A 24,728-nucleotide genomic window follows, 5' to 3' on the forward strand; every position below is an offset into this window, starting at 1 on the left:
TCCTACCAGGACATCCTGGTACCACAGCTCCTACCAGGACATACTGGTACCACAGCTCCTACCAGGACATACTGGTACCACAGCTCCTACCAGGACATACTGGTACCAGGCCATACTCCTACCAGGACATCCTGGTACCACAGCTCCTACCAGGACATACTCCTACCAGGACATACTCCTACCAGGACATCCTGGTACCACAGCTCCTACCAGGACATACTGGTACCACATCTCCTACCAGGACATACTGGTACCACAGCTCCTACCAGGACATACTGGCACCACAGCTCCTACCAGTACATCCTGGTACCACAGCTCCTACCAGGACATCCTGGTACCACAGCTCCTACCAGGACATCCTGGTACCACAGCTCCTACCTGGACATACTGGTACCACAGCTCCTACCAGGACATACTGGTACCACAGCTCCTACCAGGACATACTGGTACCACAGCTCCTACCAGGACATCCTGGTACCACAGCTCCTACCAGGACATACTGGTACCACAGCTCCTACCAGGACATCCTGGTACCACAGCTCCTACCAGGACATACTGGTACCACAGCTCCTACCAGGAGATACTGGTACCACAGCTCCTACTAGGACATACTGGTACCACAGCTCCTACCAGGACATCCTGGTACCACAGCTCCTACCAGGACATACTGGTACCAGTACATACTCCTACCAGGACATCCTGGTACCACAGCTCCTACTAGGACATACTGGTACCACAGCTCCTACCAGGACATACTGGTACCACAGCTCCTACCAGGACAGACTGGTACCTGGACATACTGGTACCACAGCTCCTACTAGGACATACTGGTACCACAGCTCCTACCAGGACATCCTGGTACCACAGCTCCTACCAGGACACACTGGTACCACAGCTCCTACCAGGACATACTGGTACCACAGCTCCTTCCAGGACATACTGGTACCACAGCTCCTACCAGGACATACTGGTACCACAGCTCCTACCAGGAGATACTGGTACCACAGCTCCTACCAGGACATACTGGTACCACAGCTCCTACCAGGACATACTGGTACCACAGCTCCTACCAGGACATACTGGTACCACAGCTCCTACCAGGACATCCTGGTACCACAGCTCCTACCAGGACATCCTGGTACCACAGCTCCTACCAGGACATCCTGGTACCACAGCTCCTACCAGGACATACTGGTACCTGGACATCCATGCTTCAGCAACGTCTGGGCAGAGGAGAGAGCCCATTGAGCTAGTTCGACATTGCAGCAGACAAGTGCAGGCGGCAGACCTGATCAACAAATCACCTTGCATCTTAAAATAACTACTCCTTAATATTTGTAGATCAATCAGTTACAATTCACCCATGATATATTACGGTTTTGATATTCTCGAACATCGGCTAATCTCTTTAATAATTGACTAAACTACAAAAACAAAAACAAAAGATCTGATAGAACTACATCCCCCAGACTGCTGCGCTGATGTCCGTGAATGTGACGTTGCCAGTCTTGATTTAGTGGTAGGTTGTTTTCGATTTCCGGTTATGTTCGTTTGTTAGCCAAATATTTGAATCTTTTTTTTGTTGTTGTTTGGGACATTCAATAACATCCGAGTTATGAGATTGAACGACCTATATTTAGCGTTTTGTTAATTATTACATAGCTAGCTTATTAGATATATAGCTGGTTAATAAGTAGGTCATTCGAAGTATAAACGGGTAGCGATTATTGGTCTGTCGTTAAGCTAGCTAGGCTAGCTAGGTTAGCCCAAACAGATACCGAACTGAACAGAAAGTGCAAGTAAACATGAGAAATCACAGCCAACTCCGCCAGTGAACACTCAGGTAAAGCGACAACCTCAACAGCATATAGAAAAAATGTGTTTTTCTTGTCTTATTTTATTAACTAACTATGTTTTTAAAGACCATGTTTGTCATTGATGTTTCTTTAACCTTACTTCTGTTTGCTAACGTTAACTAGTACAGTACTATATAGTTGACTAACGTTAGTAACTAACTAATAGTTAACTAGTACAGTACTATATAGTTGACTAACGTTAGTAACTAACTAATAGTTAACTAGTACTGTACTATATAGTTGACTAACGCTAGTAACTAACTAATAGTTAACTAGTACAGTACTATATAGTTGACTAACGTTAGTAACTAACCTATAACAGTAGTTAGTTAGCTTGCTAGCTAGCTGTCTCTAACGTTACAGGTGTAATCAAAGATACGTATGTGGTACTAAATGTTAACTAACTTACCTAGTAACGTTAGTACTAACGTTAGTTAGTTAGTTCAAGTTGATGTAGTTAACTAGTTGGGTCGTTAACTAGTTGGGCTTTTTGATAAACTTCCAGCTGGAGACTGACAACTTTCTCCTGTTGAACTTGTTTTGCAAGTTAGCTGGAGTCCAAGTTTCAGGCTAACTTACTAGTTAGGTAACGTTAAGTCATACAAACACACCCTTATCTAACGTTAACTAACTACATTCCTCATTTTTCAACTATCGTCAGCTACCTAAGTTGGCTACAAAAAAGTTTTAGAATCGAGTTCAAAGTTTTGTCGACCCCCCCAAAATACTAACGTTAGCTAACGACAGCCCAAGTTCAGCAACCAAACAACCCCATCCGCTAAGTTACTGTTAGGCTTGGAGTTGACTGCAGTAGCTATCGAGTTAACCGCTTCTCTATATACACTTGTCCTGCACCTTGACATCTCTGCCGTGTGTGTTTGGGTATATAATGGGTCCTGTCTGTCAGAACAGTACAGGGTATTAACTGTGTGTGTTTGGGTATATAATGGGTCCTGTCTGTCAGAACAGTACAGGGTATTAACTGTGTGTGTTTGGGTATATAATGGGTCCTGTTTGTCAGAACAGTACAGGGTATTAACTGTGTGTGTTGGGGTGGTGTTGGGGTATATAATGGGTCCTGTCTGTCAGAACAGTACAGGGTATTAACTGTGTGTGTTGGGGTGGTGTTGGGGTTTATAATGGGTCCTGTCTGTCAGAACAGTACAGGGTATTAACTGTGTGTGTTGGGGTATATAATGGGTCCTGTCTGTCAGAACAGTACAGGGTATTAACTGTGTGTGCTGGGGTGGTGTTGGGGTATATAATGGGTCCTGTCTGTCAGAACAGTACAGGGTATTAACTGTGTGTGTTGGGGTGGTGTTGGGGTATATAATGGGTCCTGTTTGTCAGAACAGTACAGGGTATTAACTGTGTGTGTTGGGGTGGTGTTGGGGTATATAATGGGTCCTTTCTGTCAGAACAGTACAGGGTATTAACTGTGTGTGTTGGGGTGGTGTTGGGGTATATAATGGGTCCTGTTTGTCAGAACAGTACAGGGTATTAACTGTGTGTGTTGGGGTGGTGTTGGGGTATATAATGGGTCCTTTCTGTCAGAACAGTACAGGGTATTAACTGTGTGTGTTGGGGTGGTGTTGGGGTATATAATGGGTCCTGTTTGTCAGAACAGTACAGGGTATTAACTGTGTGTGTGTGTGTGTGTGTGTGTGTGTGTGTGTGTGTGTGTGTGTGTGTGTAGGGGGATGGTGTCGAGTGTTGTTGGTCAGTGTGTGTCTGTGAGCAGCGTGTCACTCAGGCAGTGTGATTGACTATGGCGGACAGACCTGACGACGATGACGTTATCGTCCTGGCCAGCTTCAACATCCACCGCAGCCAAGGTACAGCACAAGCAGGAGGGGGGGGGGGGTTCTGAAGCCGAGGTACAGCACAAGTGGAGGGGGGGTTCTGAAGCCGAGGTACAGCACAAGCAGGGGGGGGGGGGGGGTTCTGAAGCCGAGGTACAGCACAAGCAGGGGGGGGGGGGGTTCTGAAGCCGAGGTACAGCACAAGCAGGGGGGGGGGGGTTCTGAAGCCGAGGTACAGCACAAGCAGGGGGGGGGGGGGGGGGGGGGTTCTGAAGCCGAGGTACAGCACAAGCAGGGGGGGGGGGGTTCTGAAGCCGAGGTACAGCACAAGCAGGGGGGGGGGGGTTCTGAAGCCGAGGTACAGCACAAGCAGGGGGGGGGGGGTTCTGAAGCCAAGGCAAGAGCATACACAGGCTACAGATAAGTGTGTGTGTGTGTGTGTGTGTGTGTGTGTGTGTGTGTGTGTGTAGGTCGTCGGGCACGCAGGAGGAACTTCATCACCATATCAGATGACTCTGACGAGGAGCCGGTTCCTCTGGACCCCAACAGTCCTGTCCTGGTTTCTGACAAACCTGACGATGATGATGATGTCAGCATACTAGAGGTAACCTTTAAACCCCTGACCTCTCACCCTGTCCTGGTTTCTGACAAACCTGACAATGATGATGTCAGCATACTAGAGGTAACCTTTAAACCCCTGACCTCTCACCCTGTCCTGGTTTCTGACAAACCTGACAATGATGATGTCAGCATACTAGAGGTAACCTTTAACCCCTGACCTCTCACCCTGTCCTGGTTTCTGACAAACCTGACGATGATGATGATGTCAGCATACTAGAGGTAACCTTTAACCCCTGACCTCTCACCCTGTCCTGGTTTCTGACAAACCTGACGATGATGATGATGTCAGCATACTAGAGGTAACCTTTAACCCCTGACCTCTCACCCTGTGCTGGTGTCTGACCAGCCAGATGATGTTAGCATACTAGAGGTAACCTTTAACCCCTGACCTCTCACCCTGTCCTGGTGTCTGACCAGCCAGATGATGTTAGCATACTAGAGGTAACCTTTAACCCCTGACCTCTCACCCTGTCCTGGTGTCTGACCAGCCAGATGATGTTAGCATACTAGAGGTAATCTTTAACCCCTGACCTCTCAGCCTGTCCTGGTGTCTGACCAGCCAGATGATGTTAGCATACTAGAGGTAATCTTTAACCCCTGACCTCTCACCCTGTGCTGGTGTCTGACCAGCCAGATGATGTTAGCATACTAGAGGTAACCTTTAACCCCTGACCTCTCACCCTGTCCTGGTGTCTGACCAGCCAGATGATGTTAGCATACTAGAGGTAATCTTTAACCCCTGACCTCTCAGCCTGTCCTGGTGTCTGACCAGCCAGATGATGTTAGCATACTAGAGGTAATCTTTAACCCCTGACCTCTCAGCCTGTCCTGGTGTCTGACCAGCCAGATGATGTTAGCATACTAGAGGTAATCTTTAACCCCTGACCTCTCACCCTGTGCTGGTGTCTGACCAGCCAGATGATGTTAGCATACTAGAGGTAACCTTTAACCCCTGACCTCTCACCCTGTGCTGGTGTCTGACCAGCCAGATGATGTTAGCATACTAGAGGTAATCTTTAACCCCTGACCTCTCAGCCTGTCCTGGTGTCTGACCAGCCAGATGATGTTAGCATACTAGAGGTAACCTTTAACCCCTGACCTCTCACCCTGTGCTGGTGTCTGACCAGCCAGATGATGTTAGCATACTAGAGGTAATCTTTAACCCCTGACCTCTCATCCTGTCCTGGTGTCTGACCAGCCAGATGATGTTAGCATACTAGAGGTAACCTTTAACCCCTGACCTTTTTTATTTTTTTTATTTTATTTTTATTTCACCTTTATTTAACCAGGTAGGCCAGTTGAGAACAAGTTCTCATTTGCAACTGCGACCTGGCCAAGATAAGGCATAGCAGTGTGAACAGACAACACAGAGTTACACATGGAGTAAACAATTAACAAGTCAATAACACAGTAGAAAAAAGGGGAGTCTATATATACATTGTGTGCAAAAGGCATGAGAAGGTAGGCAAATAATTACAATTATGCAGATTAACACTGGCGTGATAAATGATCAGATGGTTATGTAAAGGTAGAGATAGAGATATTGGTGTGCAAAAGAGCAGAAAAATAAATAAATATAAACAGTATGGGGATGAGGTAGGTAAATTGGGTGGGCTATTTACCGATAGACTATGTACAGCTGCAGCGATCGGTTAGCTGCTCAGATAGCAGATGTTTGAAGTTGGTGAGGGAGATAAAAGTCTCCAACTTCAGCGATTTTTGCAATTCGTTCCAATCACAGGCAGCAGAGAACTGGAACGAAAGGCGGCCAAATGAGGTGTTGGCTTTAGGGATGATCAGTGAGATACACCTGCTGGAGCGCGTGCTACGGATGGGTGTTGCCATCGTGACCAGTGAACTGAGATAAGGCGGAGCTTTACCTAGCATGGACTTGTAGATGACCTGGAGCCAGTGGGTCTGGCGACGAATATGTAGCGAGGGCCAGCCGACTAGAGCATACAAGTCGCAGTGGTGGGTGGTATAAGGTGCTTTAGTGACAAAACGGATGGCACTGTGATAAACCTCTCAGCCTGTGCTGGTGTCTGACCAGCCAGATGATGTTAGCATACTAGAGGTAACCTTTAACCCCTGACCTCTCAGCCTGTCCTGGTGTCTGACCAGCCAGATGATGTTAGCATACTAGAGGTAATCTTTAACCCCTGACCTCTCACCCTGTGCTGGTGTCTGACCAGCCAGATGATGTTAGCATACTAGAGGTAATCTTTAACCCCTGACCTCTCAGCCTGTCCTGGTGTCTGACCAGCCAGATGATGTCAGCATACTAGAGGTAATCTTTAACCCCTGACCTCTCACCCTGTCCTGGTGTCTGACCAGCCAGATGATGTTAGCATACTAGAGGTAATCTTTAACCCCTGACCTCTCAGCCTGTCCTGGTGTCTGACCAGCCAGATGATGTTAGCATACTAGAGGTAATCTTTAACCCCTGACCTCTCACCCTGTCCTGGTGTCTGACCAGCCAGATGATGTTAGCATACTAGAGGTAACCTTTAACCCCTGACCTCTCACCCTGTGCTGGTGTCTGACCAGCCAGATGATGTCAGCATACTAGAGGTAACCTTTAACCCCTGACCTCTCACCCTGTGCTGGTGTCTGACCAGCCAGATGATGTTAGCATACTAGAGGTAACCTTTAACCCCTGACCTCTCACCCTGTGCTGGTGTCTGACCAGCCAGATGATGTCAGCATACTAGAGGTAATCTTTAACCCCTGACCTCTCACCCTGTGCTGGTGTCTGACCAGCCAGATGATGTTAGCATACTAGAGGTAACCTTTAACCCCTGACCTCTCACCCTGTGCTGGTGTCTGACCAGCCAGATGATGTTAGCATACTAGAGGTAACCTTTAACCCCTGACATCTCACCCTGTGCTGGTGTCTGACCAGCCAGATGATGTTAGCATACTAGAGGTAACCTTTAACCCCTGACCTCTCACCCTGTCCTGGTGTCTGACCAGCCAGATGATGTTAGCATACTAGAGGTAACCTTTAACCCCTGACCTCTCACCCTGTGCTGGTGTCTGACCAGCCAGATGATGTTAGCATACTAGAGGTAACCTTTAACCCCTGACCTCTCACCCTGTGCTGGTGTCTGACCAGCCAGATGATGTTAGCATACTAGAGGTAATCTTTAACCCCTGACCTCTCACCCTGTCCTGGTGTCTGACCAGCCAGATGATGTCAGCATACTAGAGGTAATCTTTAACCCCTGACCTCTCAGCCTGTGCTGGTGTCTGACCAGCCAGATGATGTTAGCATACTAGAGGTAACCTTTAACCCCTGACCTCTCACCCTGTCCTGGTGTCTGACCAGCCAGATGATGTTAGCATACTAGAGGTAACCTTTAACCTCTGACCTCTCACCCTGTGCTGGTGTCTGACCAGCCAGATGATGTTAGCATACTAGAGGTAATCTTTAACCCCTGACCTCTCAGCCTGTCCTGGTGTCTGACCAGACAGATGATGTTAGCATACTAGAGGTAACCTTTAACCCCTGACCTCTCAGCCTGTCCTGGTGTCTGACCAGCCAGATGATGTTAGCATACTAGAGGTAATCTTTAACCCCTGACCTCTCACCCTGTCCTGGTGTCTGACCAGCCAGATGATGTTAGCATACTAGAGGTAACCTTTAACCCCTGACCTCTCACCCTGTGCTGGTGTCTGACCAGCCAGATGATGTTAGCATACTAGAGGTAATCTTTAACCCCTGACCTCTCACCCTGTCCTGGTGTCTGACCAGCCAGATGATGATGATGTCAGCATACTAGACGTAACCTCTGACCTCTCAGCCTGTCCTGGTGTCTGACCAGCCAGATGATGATGATGATGATAATAGCATACTACTGGTAACCTTTAACCCCTGACCTCTAAATACTTCATCTAACCCCTGATTTTTAACTAGGGATGCAAGTGTTGGTCAATTTTCCTGCCGACGATTCGACCCTCATTAACCGGTTACTAACGGTTACGTTAGCTTATGTTAGAGCCTAATTGAAAGAGGCAACAGTGCAAGCCAATCGTCCCACAGCTGAAAAGCTACAGTATTATTGAACATACTGTAACGAACTAGCCCCTGTTAAACTTAATTTACAATATAGCTATGAAGCAGGGAGGCTTCCCTTGTTAATCAATATGAAGCTGGGAGGCTTCCCTTGTTAATCAATATGAAGCTGGGAGGCTTCCCTTGTTAATCAATATGAAGCTGGGAGGCTTCCCTTGTTAATCAATATGAAGCTGGGAGGCTTCCCTTGTTAATCAATATGAAGCTGGGAGGCTTCCCTTGTTAATCAATATGAAGCTGGGAGGCTCCTCTTGTTTATCAATATGAAGCTGGGAGGCTCCTCTTGTTTATCAATATGAAGCTGGGAGGCTCCTCTTGTTAATCAATATCGAGCTGGGATCCTCCTCTTGTTAATCAATATCGAGCTGGGAGCCTCCTCTTGTTAATCAATAGGAAGCTGGGAGTCTCCTCCTCTTGTTAATCAATAGGAAGCTGGGAGTCTCCTCCTCTTGTTAATCAATATGAAGCTGGGAGGCTCCTCCTCTGGTTAATCAATATGAAGCTGGGAGGCTCCTCCTCTTGTTAATCAATATGAAGCTGGGCGGCTCCTCCTCCTCTTGTTAATCAATATGAAGCTGGGAGGCTCCTCTTGTTAATCAATATGAAGCTGGGAGGCTCCTCCTCTTGTTAATCAATATGAAGCAGGGAGGCTCCTCCTCTTGTTAATCAATATGAAGCTGGGAGGCTCCTCCTCTTGTTAATCAATATGAAGCTGGGAGGCTCCTCCTCTTGTTAATCAATATGAAGCTGGGAGTCTCCTCCTCTTGTTAATCAATATGAAGCTGGGAGTCTCCTCCTCCTCCTTGTTAATCAATAGGAAGCTGGGAGTCTCCTCCTCTTGTTAATCAATAGGAAGCTGGGAGTCTCCTCCTCTTGTTAATCAATATGAAGCTGGGAGTCTCCTCCTCCTCTTGTTAATCAATATGAAGCTGGGAGGCTCCTCTTGTTAATCAATATGAAGCTGGGAGGCTCCTCCTCCTCTTGTTAATCAATATGAAGCTGGGAGGCTCCTCTTGTTAATCAATATGAAGCTGGGAGTCTCCTCCTCTTGTTAATCAATAGGAAGCTGGGAGTCTCCTCCTCTTGTTAATCAATAGGAAGCTGGGAGTCTCCTCCTCCTCTTGTTAATCAATAGGAAGCTGGGAGTCTCCTCCTCTTGTTAATCAATAGGAAGCTGGGAGTCTCCTCCTCCTCTTGTTAATCAATATGAAGCTGGGAGTCTCCTCCTCTTGTTAATCAATATGAAGCTGGAAGACATTTTTCTGTTCGTGTCTACTAACTAAAAATACACATGGCACCAAAATTATGCAAATGAACATGACCAGTCAAATGCATTTTCAGCGCCTGACCGGTTAATGGTTAGCATCCCAACCTTGACCTCTAACCCCTGACTTGGGATAGGTTTGGAGCTGACTAGGTGACCCGTGTCTTGTCTCTTAACACTGTGTGTCTGTCCTAACCACCTGTCCTCTCTCTCTCTCTCTTTCTCTCGCTCCCCTCCTCTCGCCCCCCTCCTCTCTCTCTCTTTTTCTCGCTCTCCTCCCCTCTTTCTCTCTCTCTCCCCTCCTTTCGCTCTTTTTCTCGTTCTCCTCCCTCCCTCTTTCTCTATCTCTCCCCTCCCTCTCCTCTCTTTCTCTCTCCCCTCCTCCCATTCTCCCTCCCCTTTTCTCTCTCCCCTCCTCTCTTTCTCTCTCTCCCCTCCTCTCTTTCTCTCTCCCCTCCTCTCTCTCTCCAGTCCCTGAATCCTGCCCGGCGACGTGTGATTCGTCCAGCAGCACTGTGGGGTGTGGCCTCTGAAGGCGATGGACCAATCATAGAGCTAAAAGAGGTTGACGGTCATCGGACTGCACCCCTTCCACCCACCTCACAGTACAGAGAAACCTCCGCCCCATCCACCTCACAGTACAGAGACACCTCCGCCCCATCCACTTCACAGTACAGAGACACCTCCGCCCCATCCACTTCACAGTACAGAGACCGAGACGCCTCCGCCCCATCCACCTCACAGTACAGAGACCGAGACGCCTCAGCCCCATCCACCTCACAGTACAGAGACCGAGACGCCTCCGCCCCATCCACCTCACAGTACAGAGACCGAGACACCTCCGCCCCATCCACCTCACAGTACAGAGACACCTCCGCCCCATCCACCTCACAGTACAGAGACCGAGACGCCTCCGCCCCATCCACCTCACAGTACAGAGACCGAGACGCCTCCGCCCCATCCACCTCACAGTACAGAGACACCTCCGCCCCATCCACCTCACAGTACAGAGACCGAGACGCCTCCGCCCCATCCACCTCACAGTACAGAGACCGAGACGCCTCCGCCCCATCCACCTCACAGTACAGAGACCGAGACACCTCCGCCCCATCCACCTCACAGTACAAAGACCGAGACGCCTCCGCCCCATCCACCTCACAGTACAGAGACACCTCCGCCCCATCCACCTCACAGTACAGAGACACCTCCGCCCCATCCACCTCACAGTACAGAGACGGAGACACCTCCGCCCCATCCACCTCACAGTACAGAGACGGAGACACATCCGCCCCATCCACCTCAACCCAGACCAGACATCAACCCTTCACCAGGCCTGTCTTGCAGGAGGTCAAGTTAGTTTTGCTCCCTCAGGTTCAGCCCCCTGCACCTCCTCAGCCCCAAGCCCGGCCCCGATCCCCCCTACAGCAGCTCCACCCTGGACCCCTCAACCAGCCTCGGCCCCCCCTGCCCCCCCAGGCTCTCCTCCTAACCCATGCCTTCCAGATCCAACAACCCAGATCCCTTCATCCCCAACCTGTTCCCCAGGTCGCCCCCCAGCCCGTGCCTGCTCCCCAGCGGTGTCCTGCGGGCCCCTGTGGCGTCCCTGCCCCCGCCGTGCTGATAGCTGCTGCCCCCGAGCGTCTGGGCCCCCCAGAGACCGGCCATCGCATCACCCTGGGCAGCCAGACTCTTGGGGGCCTTAACCCCCAGTCCGGAGCCCCGCTGCTGACACACGACCGCCCTCTGTCCCTGGGGCCACAGGTGGTAGTTGTGGTCAACCGGCCGGCCGCTCAACCTCCCCTCCCCATCCCAGCTCTCGCTGTTCCCCTGAACCCTAACCCCATGGTCCCAGCCCCTGTCGTCCCAGTCGTCCCCAGGACAGCGGAGGAGAGGGCAGGTCCCTCAGACCAACAGGAAGTCCGGGGACCAGAGACACCTCAGCTGCAGCCCCACGTCAGAGCACTGGTCAGAGGAGTGGTGAGTCGTACAGACACGACTGGTAGTGACCCTCACTTCTAATGGGTAGTACCCCTCACTTCTAATGGGTAGTACCCCTCACTTCTAATGGGTAGTTACCCTCACTTCTAATGGGTAGGGACCCTCACTTCTCATGGGTAGCGACCCTCACTTCTAATGGGTGGTGACCCTCACTTCTCATGGGTAGCGACCCTCACTTCTCATGGGTAGCGACCCTCACTTCTCATGGGTAGCGACCCTCACTTCTCATGGGTAGTGACCCTCACTTCTCATGGGTAGCGACCCTCACTTCTAATGGGTGGTGACCCTCACTTCTCATGGGTAGTGACCCTCACTTCTCATGGGTAGCGACCCTCACTTCTAATGGGTAGCGACCCTCACTTCTAATGGGTAGCGACCCTCACCTCTCATGGGTAGCGACCCTCACTTCTAATGGTGAGGGTCTAGTATGTCTAGTCATACATCTAGTATGTCTATAACTCCTCTCCTCTCCAGGTGGATCTGTTTCCTGATGTCCAGGAGAACTATGTAGCAGAACTGATCCAGACCAATGACCTGAAAGACCTCAATGTGTAAGAACTACAACTATCTCCATGACTACCACTGACCTGAAAGAATCTCAATCTGTTAGAACTACAACTATCTCCATGACTACCACTGACCTGAAAGTCCCCAATCTGTTAGAACTACAACTATCTCCATGACTACCACTGACCTGAAATACCTCAATGTGTAAGAACTACAACTATCTCCATGACTACCATTGACCTGAAAGACCTCAATGTGTAAGAACTACAACTATCTCCATGACTACCACTGACCTGAAAGACCTCAATGTGTAAGAACTACAACTATCTCCATGACTACCACTGACCTGAAAGACCCCAATCTGTTAGAACTACAACTATCTCTATGACTGTGAAATGTGGTTGTCTCACCTTGTTCTAGATCAGAGCTAAATGACTAAAATATAAAACTCCTGCTATTTAGTTTTCTCTCTCTCTCTGTGTACCAGCATTCTGTAACTCTCTGATGTCTGTGTCACTGTATTTAACCTGTGAGTGTCTGTGTCCAGTATCTGTAACATGTTGCTGGAGAACCCAGCCTTCCCTCAGAGAGAGAGTTCAGCCTCCGCGGCTCAGAGCAGCATGCTACTGGAACCCTGCAACGACAACTCACAGGTAGGGGGGACGTGTGTGAACCCTGTGTGTTAGCTAGGGATGGGCCTCGGGTTATTTAGTATCCCTACAGACATTAATATTACAATACTTTGTGTGAGTATTCCTATTTTTGAATTGGTAGTTACAGTCTTGTCTCATCGCTGCAACTCCCGTACGGACTCGGGAGAGGCGACGGTCGAGAACCGTGCTTCCTCCGAAACACTAGCCAGCCAAGGACACAATGCGCGTTTAAACCCGGAAGGAAACACCGAACACCTGGCGATGCACGCCACAGGAGTCGCTAGAGAGCATCCCTTCTTGCCAAACCCTCCCCTAACCCGGACGACGCTGGGCCAATTGTGTCTTCCTGGTCGCGGCCGGCTGCGACAGAGCCTGGACTCGAACCCAGAATCTCTAGTGGCACAGCTAGCGCTGCCATGCCGTGTCTTAGACCTCTGGGCCACTTGTGTCTTCCTGGTCGCGGCCGGCTGCGACAGAGCCTGGACTCGAACCCAGAACCATCCCTAGTGTTAGTCCTGTCTCTCTAAACGCCCCCCATCCCTAGTGTTAGTCCTGTCTCTCTAAACGCCCCTGTCCCTAGTGTTAGTCCTGTCTCTCTAAACGCCCCCATCCCTAGTGTTAGTCCTGTCTCTCTAAACGCCCCTGTCCCTAGTGTTAGTCCTGTCTCTCTAAACGACCCCCATCCCTAGTGTTAGTCCTGTCTCTCTAAACGCCCCCATCCCTAGTGTTAGTCCTGTCTCTCTAAACGCCCCCCATCCCTAGTGTTAGTCCTGTCTCTCTAAACGCCCCTGTCCCTAGTGTTAGTCCTGTCTCTCTAAACGCCCCCCATCCCTAGTGTTAGTCCTGTCTCTCTAAACGCCCCTGTCCCTAGTGTTAGTCCGGTCTCTCTAAACGCCCTCATCCCTAGTGTTAGTCCTGTCTCTCTAAACGCCCCCCATCCCTAGTGTTAGTCCTGTCTCTCTAAACGCCCCCCATCCCTAGTGTTAGTCCTGTCTCTCTAAACGCCCCCCATCCCTAGTGTTAGTCCTGTCTCTCTAAACGCCCCTGTCCCTAGTGTTAGTCCTGTCTCTCTAAACGCCCCCATCCCTAGTGTTAGTCCTGTCTCTCTAAACGCCCCCATCCCTAGTGTTAGTCCTGTCTCTCTAAACGCCCCCATCCCTAGTGTTAGTCCTGTCTCTCTAAACGCCCCCCCATCCCTAGTGTTAGTCCTGTCTCTCTAAACGCCCCCCATCCCTAGTGTTAGTCCTGTCTCTCTAAACGCCCCTGTCCCTAGTGTTAGTCCTGTCTCTCTAAACGCCCCCATCCCTAGTGTTAGTCCTGTCTCTCTAAACGCCCCCATCCCTAGTGTTAGTCCTGTCTCTCTAAACGCCCCCATCCCTAGTGTTAGTCCTGTCTCTCTAAACGCCCCCCCATCCCTAGTGTTAGTCCTGTCTCTCTAAACGCCCCTGTCCCTAGTGTTAGTCCTGTCTCTCTCTAAACGCCCCTGTCCCTAATGTTAGTCCTGTCTCTCTCTAAACGCCCCCATCCCTAGTGTTAGTCCTGTCTCTCTAAACGCCCCCATCCCTAGTGTTAGTCCTGTCTCTCTCTAAACGCCCCTGTCCCTAGTGTTAGTCCTGTCTCTCTAAACGCCCCCCATCCCTAGTGTTAGTCCTGTCTCTCTAAACGCCCCTGTCCCTAGTGTTAGTCCTGTCTCTCTAAACGCCCCCATCCCTAGTGTTAGTCCTGTCTCTCTCTAAACGCCCCTGTCCCTAGTGTTAGTCCTGTCTCTCTCTAAACGCCCCTGTCCCTAGTGTTAGCCCTGTCTCTCTCTCTCTCTCTCTCTCTCTGTAGTCTGCAGAGGACCTGTTTGACTACGGGTCGTTAGGTCAGGTGGGTGCTGAGGCGGCGATGCACGCAGCTGACCTCTCTCTCTCTCTCTCTCTCTGTAGTCTGCAGAGGACCTGTTTGACTACGGGTCGTTAGGTCAGGTGGGTGCTGAGGCGGCGATGCAGGCAGCTGACCTCTTGATGGGAGACTTCAGGATGATTTCCTGTCAGGACATCAAATGGAGCCTCAACGCCATGAAGGGGCACTACGCAATCACACGCAAGGTACACTCGGCGTCTCTGTGTGTTTCAGGCCTCACCTGGCGTCTCTCTGTGTGTTTCAGGCCTCACCTGGCGTCTCTCTGTGTGTTTCAGGCCTCACTCGGCGTGTCTCTCTGTGTGTTTCAGGCCTCACTCGGCGTGTCTCTCTGTGTGTTTCAGGCCTTACTCGGCGTGTCTCTCTGTGTGTTTCAGGCCTCACTCGGCGTGTCTCTCTGTGTGTTTCAGGCCTTACTCGGCGTGTCTCTCTGTGTGTTTCAGGCCTCACTCGGCGTGTCTCTCTGTGTGTTTCAGGCCTCACTCGGCGTGTCTCTCTGTGTGTTTCAGGCCTCACTCGGCGTGTCTCTCTCTGTGTGTTTCAGGCCTCACTCGGCGTGTCTCTCTGTGTGTTTCAGGCCTCACTCGGCGTGTCTCTCTGTGTGTTTCAGGCCTCACTCGGCGTGTCTCTCTGTGTGTTTCAGGCCTCACTCGGCGTGTCTCTCTGTGTGTTTCAGGCCTCACTCGGCGTGTCTCTCTCTGTGTGTTTCAGGCCTCACTCGGCGTGTCTCTCTGTGTGTTTCAGGCCTCACTCGGCGTGTCTCTCTGTGTGTTTCAGGCCTCACTCGGCGTGTCTCTCTGTGTGTTTCAGGCCTCACTCGGCGTGTCTCTCTCTGTGTGTTTCAGGCCTCACTCGGCGTGTCTCTCTGTGTGTTTCAGGCCTTACTCGGCGTGTCTCTCTGTGTGTTTCAGGCCTTACTCGGCGTGTCTCTCTGTGTGTTTCAGGCCTCACTCGGCGTGTCTCTCTGTGTGTTTCAGGCTTCACTCGGCGTGTCTCTCTGTGTGTTTCAGGCCTCACTCGGCGTGTCTCTCTGTGTGTTTCAGGCCTCACTCGGCGTGTCTCTCTCTGTGTGTTTCAGGCCTCACTCGGCGTGTCTCTCTCTGTGTGTTTCAGGCCTCACTCGGCGTGTCTCTCTGTGTGTTTCAGGCCTCACTCAGCGTGTCTCTCTGTGTGTTTCAGGCCTTACTCGGCGTGTCTCTCTGTGTGTTTCAGGTCTCACTCGGCGTGTCTCTGTGTGTTTCAGGCCTTACTCGGCGTGTCTCTCTCTGTGTGTTTCAGGCCTCACTCGGCGTGTCTCTCTGTGTGTTTCAGGCCTTACTCGGCGTGTCTCTCTCTGTGTGTTTCAGGTCTCACTCGGCGTGTCTCTCTCTGTGTGTTTCAGGCCTCACCTGGCGTGTCTCTCTCTGTGTGTTTCAGGCCTCACCTGGCGTGTCTCTCTCTCTGTGTTTCAGGCCTCACCTGGCGTGTCTCTCTGTGTGTTTCAGGCCTCACCTGGCGTGTCTCTCTGTGTGTTTCAGGCCTCACCTGGCGTGTCTCTCTCTGTGTGTTTCAGGCCTCACCTGGCGTGTCTCTCTCTCTGTGTTTCAGGCCTCACCTGGCGTGTCTCTCTCTCTGTGTTTCAGGCCTCACCTGGCGTGTCTCTCTGTGTGTTTCAGGCCTCACCTGGCGTGTCTCTCTCTCTGTGTTTCAGGCCTCACCTGGCGTGTCTCTCTGTGTGTTTCAGGCCTCACTCGGCGTGTCTCTCTCTCTGTGTTTCAGGCCTCACCTGGCGTGTCTCTCTGTGTGTTTCAGGCCTTACTCGGCGTGTCTCTCTCTGTGTGTTTCAGGCCTCACTCTGCGTGTCTCTCTGTGTGTTTCAGGCCTTACTCGGCGTGTCTCTCTCTGTGTGTTTCAGGTCTCACTCGGCGTGTCTCTCTGTGTGTTTCAGGTCTCACTCGGCGTATCTCTCTGTGTGTTTCAGGTCTCACTCGGCGTGTCTCTCTGTGTTTCAGGCCTCACTCGGCGTGTCTCTCTGTGTGTTTCAGGCCTCACTCGCCGTCTCTCTGTGTGTTTCAGGCCTTACTCGGCGTCTCTCTCTGTGTGTTTCAGGCCTCACCTGGCGTGTCTCTCTCTCTGTGTGTTTCAGGCCTCACTCGGCGTGTCTCTCTCTCTGTGTGTTTCAGGCCTCACTCGGCGTGTCTCTCTCTCTGTGTGTTTCAGGCCTCACTCGCGTGTCTCTCTGTGTGTTTCAGGCCTCACCTGGCGTGTCTCTCTCTCTGTGTGTTTCAGGCCTCACTCGGCGTCTCTCTCTGTGTGTTTCAGGCCTCACCTGGCGTGTCTCTCTCTGTGTTTCAGGCCTCACCTGGCGTGTCTGTCTCTCTGTGTTTCAGGCCTCACCTGGCGTGTCTCTCTCTTTGTGTTTCAGGCCTCACTCGGCGTCTCTCTCTGTGTGTTTCAGGCCTCACCTGGCGTGTCTCTCTCTCTGTGTGTTTCAGGCCTCACTCGGCGAGTCTCTCTCTCTGTGTGTTTCAGGCCTCACTCGGCGTGTCTCTCTGTGTGTTTCAGGCCTCACCTGGCGTGTCTCTCTCTGTGTGTTTCAGGCCTCACTCGGCATCTCTCTCTGTGTGTTTCAGGCCTCACTCGGCGTGTCTCTCTCTCTGTGTTTCAGGCCTCACTCGGCGTGTCTCTCTCTCTGTGTTTCAGGCCTCACTCGGCGTCTCTCTCTCTGTGTTTCAGGCCTCACTCGGCATCTCTCTCTGTGTGTTTCAGGCCTCACCTGGCGTGTCTCTCTCTGTGTGTTTCAGGCCTCACCTGGCGTGTCTCTCTCTGTGTGTTTCAGGCCTCACCTGGCGTGTCTCTCTCTGTGTGTTTCAGGCCTCACCTGGCGTGTCTCTCTGTGTGTTTCAGGCCTCACCTGGCGTGTCTCTCTGTGTGTTTCAGGCCTCACCTGGCGTGTCTCTCTCTCTGTGTTTCAGGCCTCACCTGGCGTGTCTCTCTCTCTGTGTTTCAGGCCTCACCTGGCGTGTCTCTCTCTGTGTTTCAGGCCTCACTCGGCATCTCTCTCTGTGTGTTTCAGGCCTCACTCGGCGTGTCTCTCTCTCTGTGTTTCAGGCCTCACTCGGCGTGTCTCTCTCTCTGTGTTTCAGGCCTCACTCGGCGTCTCTCTCTCTGTGTTTCAGGCCTCACTCGGCATCTCTCTCTGTGTGTTTCAGGCCTCACCTGGCGTGTCTCTCTCTGTGTGTTTCAGGCCTCACCTGGCGTGTCTCTCTGTGTGTTTCAGGCCTCACCTGGCGTGTCTCTCTCTGTGTGTTTCAGGCCTCACCTGGCGTGTCTCTCTCTCTGTGTTTCAGGCCTCACCTGGCGTGTCTCTCTCTCTGTGTTTCAGGCCTCACCTGGCGTGTCTCTCTGTGTGTGTTTCAGGCCTCACCTGGCGTGTCTCTCTCTCTGTGTTTCAGGCCTCACCTGGCGTGTCTCTCTCTGTGTGTTTCAGGCCTCACCTGGCGTGTCTCTCTGTGTGTTTCAGGCCTCACCTGGCGTGTCTCTCTCTGTGTGTTTCAGGCCTCACCTGGCGTGTCTCTCTCTCTGTGTTTCAGGCCTCACCTGGCGTGTCTCTCTCTCTGTGTTTCAGGCCTCACCTGGCGTGTCTCTCTGTGTGTTTCAGGCCTCACCTGGCGTGTCTCTCTCTCTGTGTTTCAGGCCTCACCTGGCGTGTCTCTCTGTGTGTTTCAGGCCTCACTCGGCGTGTCTCTCTCTCTGTGTTTCAGGCCTCACCTGGCGTGTCTCTCTGTGTGTTTCAGGCCTCACCTGGCGTGTCTCTCTCTGTGTGTTTCAGGCCTCACCTGGCGTGTCTCTCTGTGTGTTTCAGGCCTCACCTGGCGTGTCTCTCTCTCTGTGTTTCAGGCCTCACCTGGCGTGTCTCTCTGTGTGTTTCAGGCCTCACTCGGCGTGTCTCTCTCTCTGTGTTTCAGGCCTCACCTGGCGTGTCTCTCTGTGTGTTTCAGGCCTCACCTGGCGTGTCTCTCTCTGTGTGTTTCAGGCCTCACTCGGCGTGTCTCTCTCTGTGTGTTTCAGGCCTTATGTGAAGCAGTGAAGCAGTTTCAAGACTCTGAGTCGTTAGAGAAGAGACGACGCAGGAGACAGACTGCAGAACGCTGCTATATAGACTTCAAGTATCAACACGGTGAATTACACACTACACCCTAACCCCTACACCCTACACACTACACCCTAACCCCTACACCCTACACACTACACCCTAACCCCTACACACTACACCCTAACCCCTACACCCTAACCCCTACACCCTAACCCCTACACCCTAACCCCTACACCCTAACCCCTACACCCTACACCCTAACCCCTACACACTACACCCTAACCCCTACACACTACACCCTACACCCTACACACTACACCCTACACCCTAACCCCTACACCCTACACACTACACCCTAACCCCTACAGACTGCAGAACGCTGCTATATAGACTTCAAGTATCAGCATGGTGAATTACACACTACACCCTAACCCCTACACCCTACACACTACACCCTACACCCTAACCCCTACACACTACACCCTACACACTACACCCTACACCCTAACCCCTACAGACTGCAGAACGCTGCTATATAGACTTCAAGTATCAACACGGTGAATTACACACTACACCCTAACCCCTACACCCTAACCCCTACACCCTAACCCCTACACCCTACACACTACACCCTAACCCCTACACCCTAACCCCTACACCCTACACACTACACCCTAACCCCTACACACTACACCCTAACCCCTACACCCTACACACTACACCCTAACCCCTACAGACTGCAGAATGCTGCTATATAGACTTCAAGTATCAGCATGGTGAATTACACCCTACACCCTAACCCCTACACCCTACACCCTAACCCCTACACACTACACCCTACACACTACACACTACACACTACACCCTGCACACTACACCCTGCACACTACACACTACACACTACACCCTGCACACTACACACTACACCCTACACCCTGCACACTACACCCTGCACACTACACACTACACCCTGCACACTACACACTGAACACTACACACTAACCCCTAACCCTGTATCTCTCTCTATCAGGTCCAGTTGACCCCTAACCCTGTATCTCTCTCTATCAGGTCCAGTTGACCCCTAACCCTGTATCTCTCTCTATCAGGTCCAGTTGACCCCTAACCCTGTATCTCTCTCTATCAGGTCTAGTTAACCCTGTATATCTCTCTATCAGGTCCAGTTGACCCCTAACCCTGTATCTCTCTCTATCAGGTCTAGTTAACCCTGTATCTCTCTCTATCAGGTCCAGTTCACCCTGTATCTCTCTCTATCAGGTCCAGTTGACCCCTAACCCTGTATCTCTCTCTATCAGGTCCAGTTGACCCTGTATCTCTCTCTATCAGGTCCAGTTGACCCCTAACCCTGTATCTCTCTCTATCAGGTCCAGTTAACCCCTAACCCCGTATCTCTCTCTATCAGGTCCAGTTGACCCCTAACCCTGTATCTGTCTCTATCAGGTCCAGTTGACCCTGTATCTCTCTCTATCAGGTCCAGTTAACCCCTAACCCTGTATCTCTCTCTATCAGGTCCAGTTAACCCTGTATCTCTCTCTATCAGGTCCAGTTAACCCATAACCCTGTATCTCTCTCTATCAGGTCCAGTTAACCCCTAACCCTGTATCTGTCTCTATCAGGTCCAGTTGACCCTGTATCTGTCTCTATCAGGTCCAGTTAACCCTGTATCTCTCTCTATCAGGTCCAGTTGACCCCTAACCCTGTATCTCTCTCTATCAGGTCCAGTTAACCCCTAACCCTGTATCTCTCTCTCTCAGGTCCAGTTAACCCCTAACCCTGTATCTCTCTCTCTCAGGTCCAGTTGACCCCTAACCCTGTATCTCTCTCTATCAGGTCTAGTTAACCCTGTATATCTCTCTATCAGGTCCAGTTGACCCCTAACCCTGTATCTCTCTCTATCAGGTCCAGTTGACCCTGTATCTCTCTCTATCAGGTCCAGTTAACCCCTAACCCTGTATCTCTCTCTATCAGGTCCAGTTGACCCCTAACCCTGTATCTCTCTCTATCAGGTCCAGTTGACCCCTAACCCTGTATCTCTCTCTATCAGGTCCAGTTAACCCCTAACCCTGTATCTCTCTCTCTCAGGTCCAGTTGACCCCTAACCCTGTATCTCTCTCTCTCAGGTCCAGTTGACCCCTAACCCTGTATCTCTCTCTATCAGGTCCAGTTGACCCCTAACCCTGTATCTCTCTCTATCAGGTCCAGTTGACCCTGTATCTCTCTCTTTCAGGTCCAGTTGACCCCTAACCCTGTATCTCTCTCTATCAGGTCCAGTTGACCCTGTATCTCTCTCTATCAGGTCCAGTTGACCCTGTATCTCTCTCTATCAGGTCCAGTTGACCCCTAACCCTGTATCTCTCTCGATCAGGTCCAGTTAACCCTGTATCTCTCTCTATCAGGTCCAGTTGACCCTGTATCTCTCTCTATCAGGTCCAGTTAACCCCTAACCCTGTATCTCTCTCTATCAGGTCCAGTTGACCCATAACCCTGTATCTCTCTCTATCAGGTCCAGTTAACCCTGTATCTCTCTCTATCAGGTCCAGTTGACCCCTAACCCTGTATCTCTCTCTATCAGGTCCAGTTGACCCTGTATCTCTCTCTATCAGGTCCAGTTAACCCTGTATCTCTCTCTATCAGGTCCAGTTGACCCCTAACCCTGTATCTCTCTCCTTCCTTCAGGTTCGGTGAAGTTGGAGAGGAGGATGTACTTCCTGGAGAAGAACCGGCGCGGCTGCAGGACGTACGGAGCGGCTCTGGACCCCTCGCTGCAGAGGGAGATCAGCTTCTATCAGCAGAAAGCCAAGGAGCATGCTGAGGTACACACACTCTCACTGAACACACACACTCACTCTGGACCCCTCACTGCAGAGGGAGATCAGCTTCTATCAGCAGAAAGCCAAGGAGCATGCTGAGGTACACACACTCTCACTGAACACACACACTCACTCTGGACCCCTCGCTGCAGAGGGAGATCAGCTTCTATCAGCAGAAAGCCAAGGAGCATGCTGAGGTACACACACTCTCACTGAACACACACACTCACTCTGGACCCCTCGCTGCAGAGGGAGATCAGCTTCTATCAGCAGAAAGCCAAGGAGCATGCTGAGGTACACACACTCTCACTGAACACACACACTCACTCTGGACCCCTCGCTGCAGAGGGAGATCAGCTTCTATCAGCAGAAAGCCAAGGAGCATGCTGAGGTACACACACTCTCACTGAACACACACACTCACTCTGGACCCCTCGCTGCAGAGGGAGATCAGCTTCTATCAGCAGAAAGCCAAGGAGCATGCTGAGGTACACACACTCTCACTGTACACACACACTCTCACTGAACACACACACTCACTCTGGACCCCTCGCTGCAGAGGGAGATCAGCTTCTATCAGCAGAAAGCCAAGGAGCATGCTGAGGTACACACACTCTCACTGAACACACACACTCACTCACACTGTACACACACACTCTCACTGAACAAACACACACACACTCTCACTGAACACACACACTCACTCTCACTGTACACACACACTCTCACTGAACACACACACTCACTCTGGACCCCTCGCTGCAGAGGGAGATCAGCTTCTATCAGCAGAAAGCCAAGGAGCATGCTGAGGTACACACACTCTCACTGAACACACACACTCACTCTGGACCCCTCGCTGCAGAGGGAGATCAGCTTCTATCAGCAGAAAGCCAAGGAGCATGCTGAGGTACACACACTCTCACTGTACACACACACTCACTCTGGACCCCTCGCTGCAGAGGGAGATCAGCTTCTATCAGCAGAAAGCCAAGGAGCATGCTGAGGTACACACACTCTCACTGAACACACACACTCACTCTGGACCCCTCGCTGCAGAGGGAGATCAGCTTCTATCAGCAGAAAGCCAAGGAGCATGCTGAGGTACACACACTCTCACTGAACACACACACTCACTCTGGACCCCTCGCTGCAGAGGGAGATCAGCTTCTATCAGCAGAAAGCCAAGGAGCATGCTGAGGTACACACACTCTCACTGAACACACACACTCACTCTGGACCCCTCGCTGCAGAGGGAGATCAGCTTCTATCAGCAGAAAGCCAAGGAGCATGCTGAGGTACACACACTCTCACTGAACACACACACTCACTCTGGACCCCTCGCTGCAGAGGGAGATCAGCTTCTATCAGCAGAAAGCCAAGGAGCATGCTGAGGTACACACACTCTCACTGAACACACACACTCACTCTGGACCCCTCGCTGCAGAGGGAGATCAGCTTCTATCAGCAGAAAGCCAAGGAGCATGCTGAGGTACACACACTCTCACTGAACACACACACTCACTCTGGACCCCTCGCTGCAGAGGGAGATCACCTTCTATCAGCAGAAAGCCAAGGAGCATGCTGAGGTACACACACTCTCACTGAACACACACACTCACTCTCACTGTACACACACACACTCTCACTGTTATATATCTGATGAGGGGTCTGTTATATATAGTCTGTTATATATCTGATGAGGGGTCTGTTATATATCTGATGAGGGGTCTGTTATATATCTGAGGGGTCTGTTATATAACTGATGAGGGGTCTGTTATATATCTGATGAGGGGTCAGGGTCTGTTATATATCTGATGAGGGGTCTGTTATATATCTGATGAGGGGTCTGTTATATATCTGATGAGGGGTCAGGGTCTGTTATATATCTGATGAGGGGTCTGTTATATATCTGATGAGGGGTCTGTTATATATCTGATGAGGGGTCTGTTATATAACTGATGAGGGGTCTGTTATATATCTGATGAGGGGTCTGTTATATATCTGATGAGGGGTCTGTTATATAACTGATGAGGGGTCTGTTATATATCTGATGAGGGGTCTGCTATATATCTGATGAGGGGTCTGTTATATATCTGATGAGGGGTCTGTTATATATCTGATGAGGGGTCTGTTATATATCTGATGAGGGGTCAGGGTCTGTTATATATCTGATGAGGGGTCTGTTATATAACTGATGAGGGGTCTGTTATATATCTGATGAGGGGTCTGTTATATATCTGATGAGGGGTCTGTTATATATCTGATGAGGGGTCTGTTATATAACTGATGAGGGGTGTGTTATATATCTGATGAGGGGTCAGGGTCTGTTATATATCTGATGAGGGGTCTGTTATATATCTGATGAGGGGTCTGTTATATATCTGATGAGGGGTCTGTTATATATCTGATGAGGGGTCTGTTATATATCTGATGAGGGGTCTGTTATATAACTGATGAGGGGTCTGTTATATAACTGATGAGGGGTCTGTTATATATCTGATGAGGGGTCAGGGTCTGTTATATATCTGATGAGGGGTCTGTTATATATCTGATGAGGGCTGTTATATATCTGATGAGGGGTCAGGGTCTGTTATATAACTGATGAGGGGTCTGTTATATATCTGATGAGGGGTCTGTTATATATCTGATGAGGGGTCTGTTATATATCTGATGAGGGGTCTGTTATATATCTGATGAGGGGTCTGTTATATATCTGATGAGGGGTCTGTTATATAACTGATGAGGGGTCTGTTATATATCTGATGAGGGGTCTGCTATATATCTGATGAGGGGTCTGTTATATATCTGATGAGGGGTCTGCTATATATCTGATGAGGGGTCTGTTATATATCTGATGAGGGGTCAGGGTCTGTTATATATCTGATGAGGGGTCTGTTATATATCTGATGAGGGGTCAGGGTCTGTTATATATCTGATGAGGGGTCTGTTATATATCTGATGAGGGGTCTGTTATATATCTGATGAGGGGTCTGTTATATAACTGATGAGGGGTCTGTTATATATCTGATGAGGGGTCTGTTATATATCTGATGAGGGGTCTGTTATATAACTGATGAGGGGTCTGTTATATATCTGATGAGGGGTCTGCTATATATCTGATGAGGGGTCTGTTATATATCTGATGAG

General features: G+C 50.6%; 1 protein-coding gene across 5 annotated transcripts in view; it reads left to right on the forward strand.

The window, feature by feature from the left end:
* The window catches only part of rnf216 (ring finger protein 216), a 54,340-nt gene continuing 29,612 nt past the window's right edge, over nucleotides 1–24,728 (forward strand). For 4 of the 5 annotated variants that reach the window (XM_090197929.1, XM_090197930.1, XM_090197932.1 and 1 more), the window contains exons 1-9: nucleotides 1–1,843; nucleotides 3,553–3,691; nucleotides 4,129–4,262; nucleotides 10,090–11,595; nucleotides 12,091–12,167; nucleotides 12,671–12,776; nucleotides 14,705–14,866; nucleotides 18,729–18,837; nucleotides 21,448–21,584. In XM_090197929.1, the coding sequence (XP_090054055.1) occupies nucleotides 3,625–3,691; nucleotides 4,129–4,262; nucleotides 10,090–11,595; nucleotides 12,091–12,167; nucleotides 12,671–12,776; nucleotides 14,705–14,866; nucleotides 18,729–18,837; nucleotides 21,448–21,584 (2,298 nt within the window). In that variant the 5' untranslated portion in view covers nucleotides 1–1,843; nucleotides 3,553–3,624. Of the gene's footprint in view, nucleotides 1,844–3,552; nucleotides 3,692–4,128; nucleotides 4,263–10,089; nucleotides 11,596–12,090; nucleotides 12,434–12,670; nucleotides 12,777–14,704; nucleotides 14,867–18,728; nucleotides 18,838–21,447; nucleotides 21,585–24,728 lie in introns of those variants that run through there. The other variant, XM_090197933.1, reaches the window with a different exon arrangement.

This window comes from Oncorhynchus mykiss, chromosome 13 (genome assembly GCF_057628025.1).
Source record: "Oncorhynchus mykiss isolate SJ-2025 chromosome 13, ASM5762802v1, whole genome shotgun sequence".
Lineage (NCBI taxonomy): Eukaryota > Metazoa > Chordata > Actinopteri > Salmoniformes > Salmonidae > Oncorhynchus > Oncorhynchus mykiss.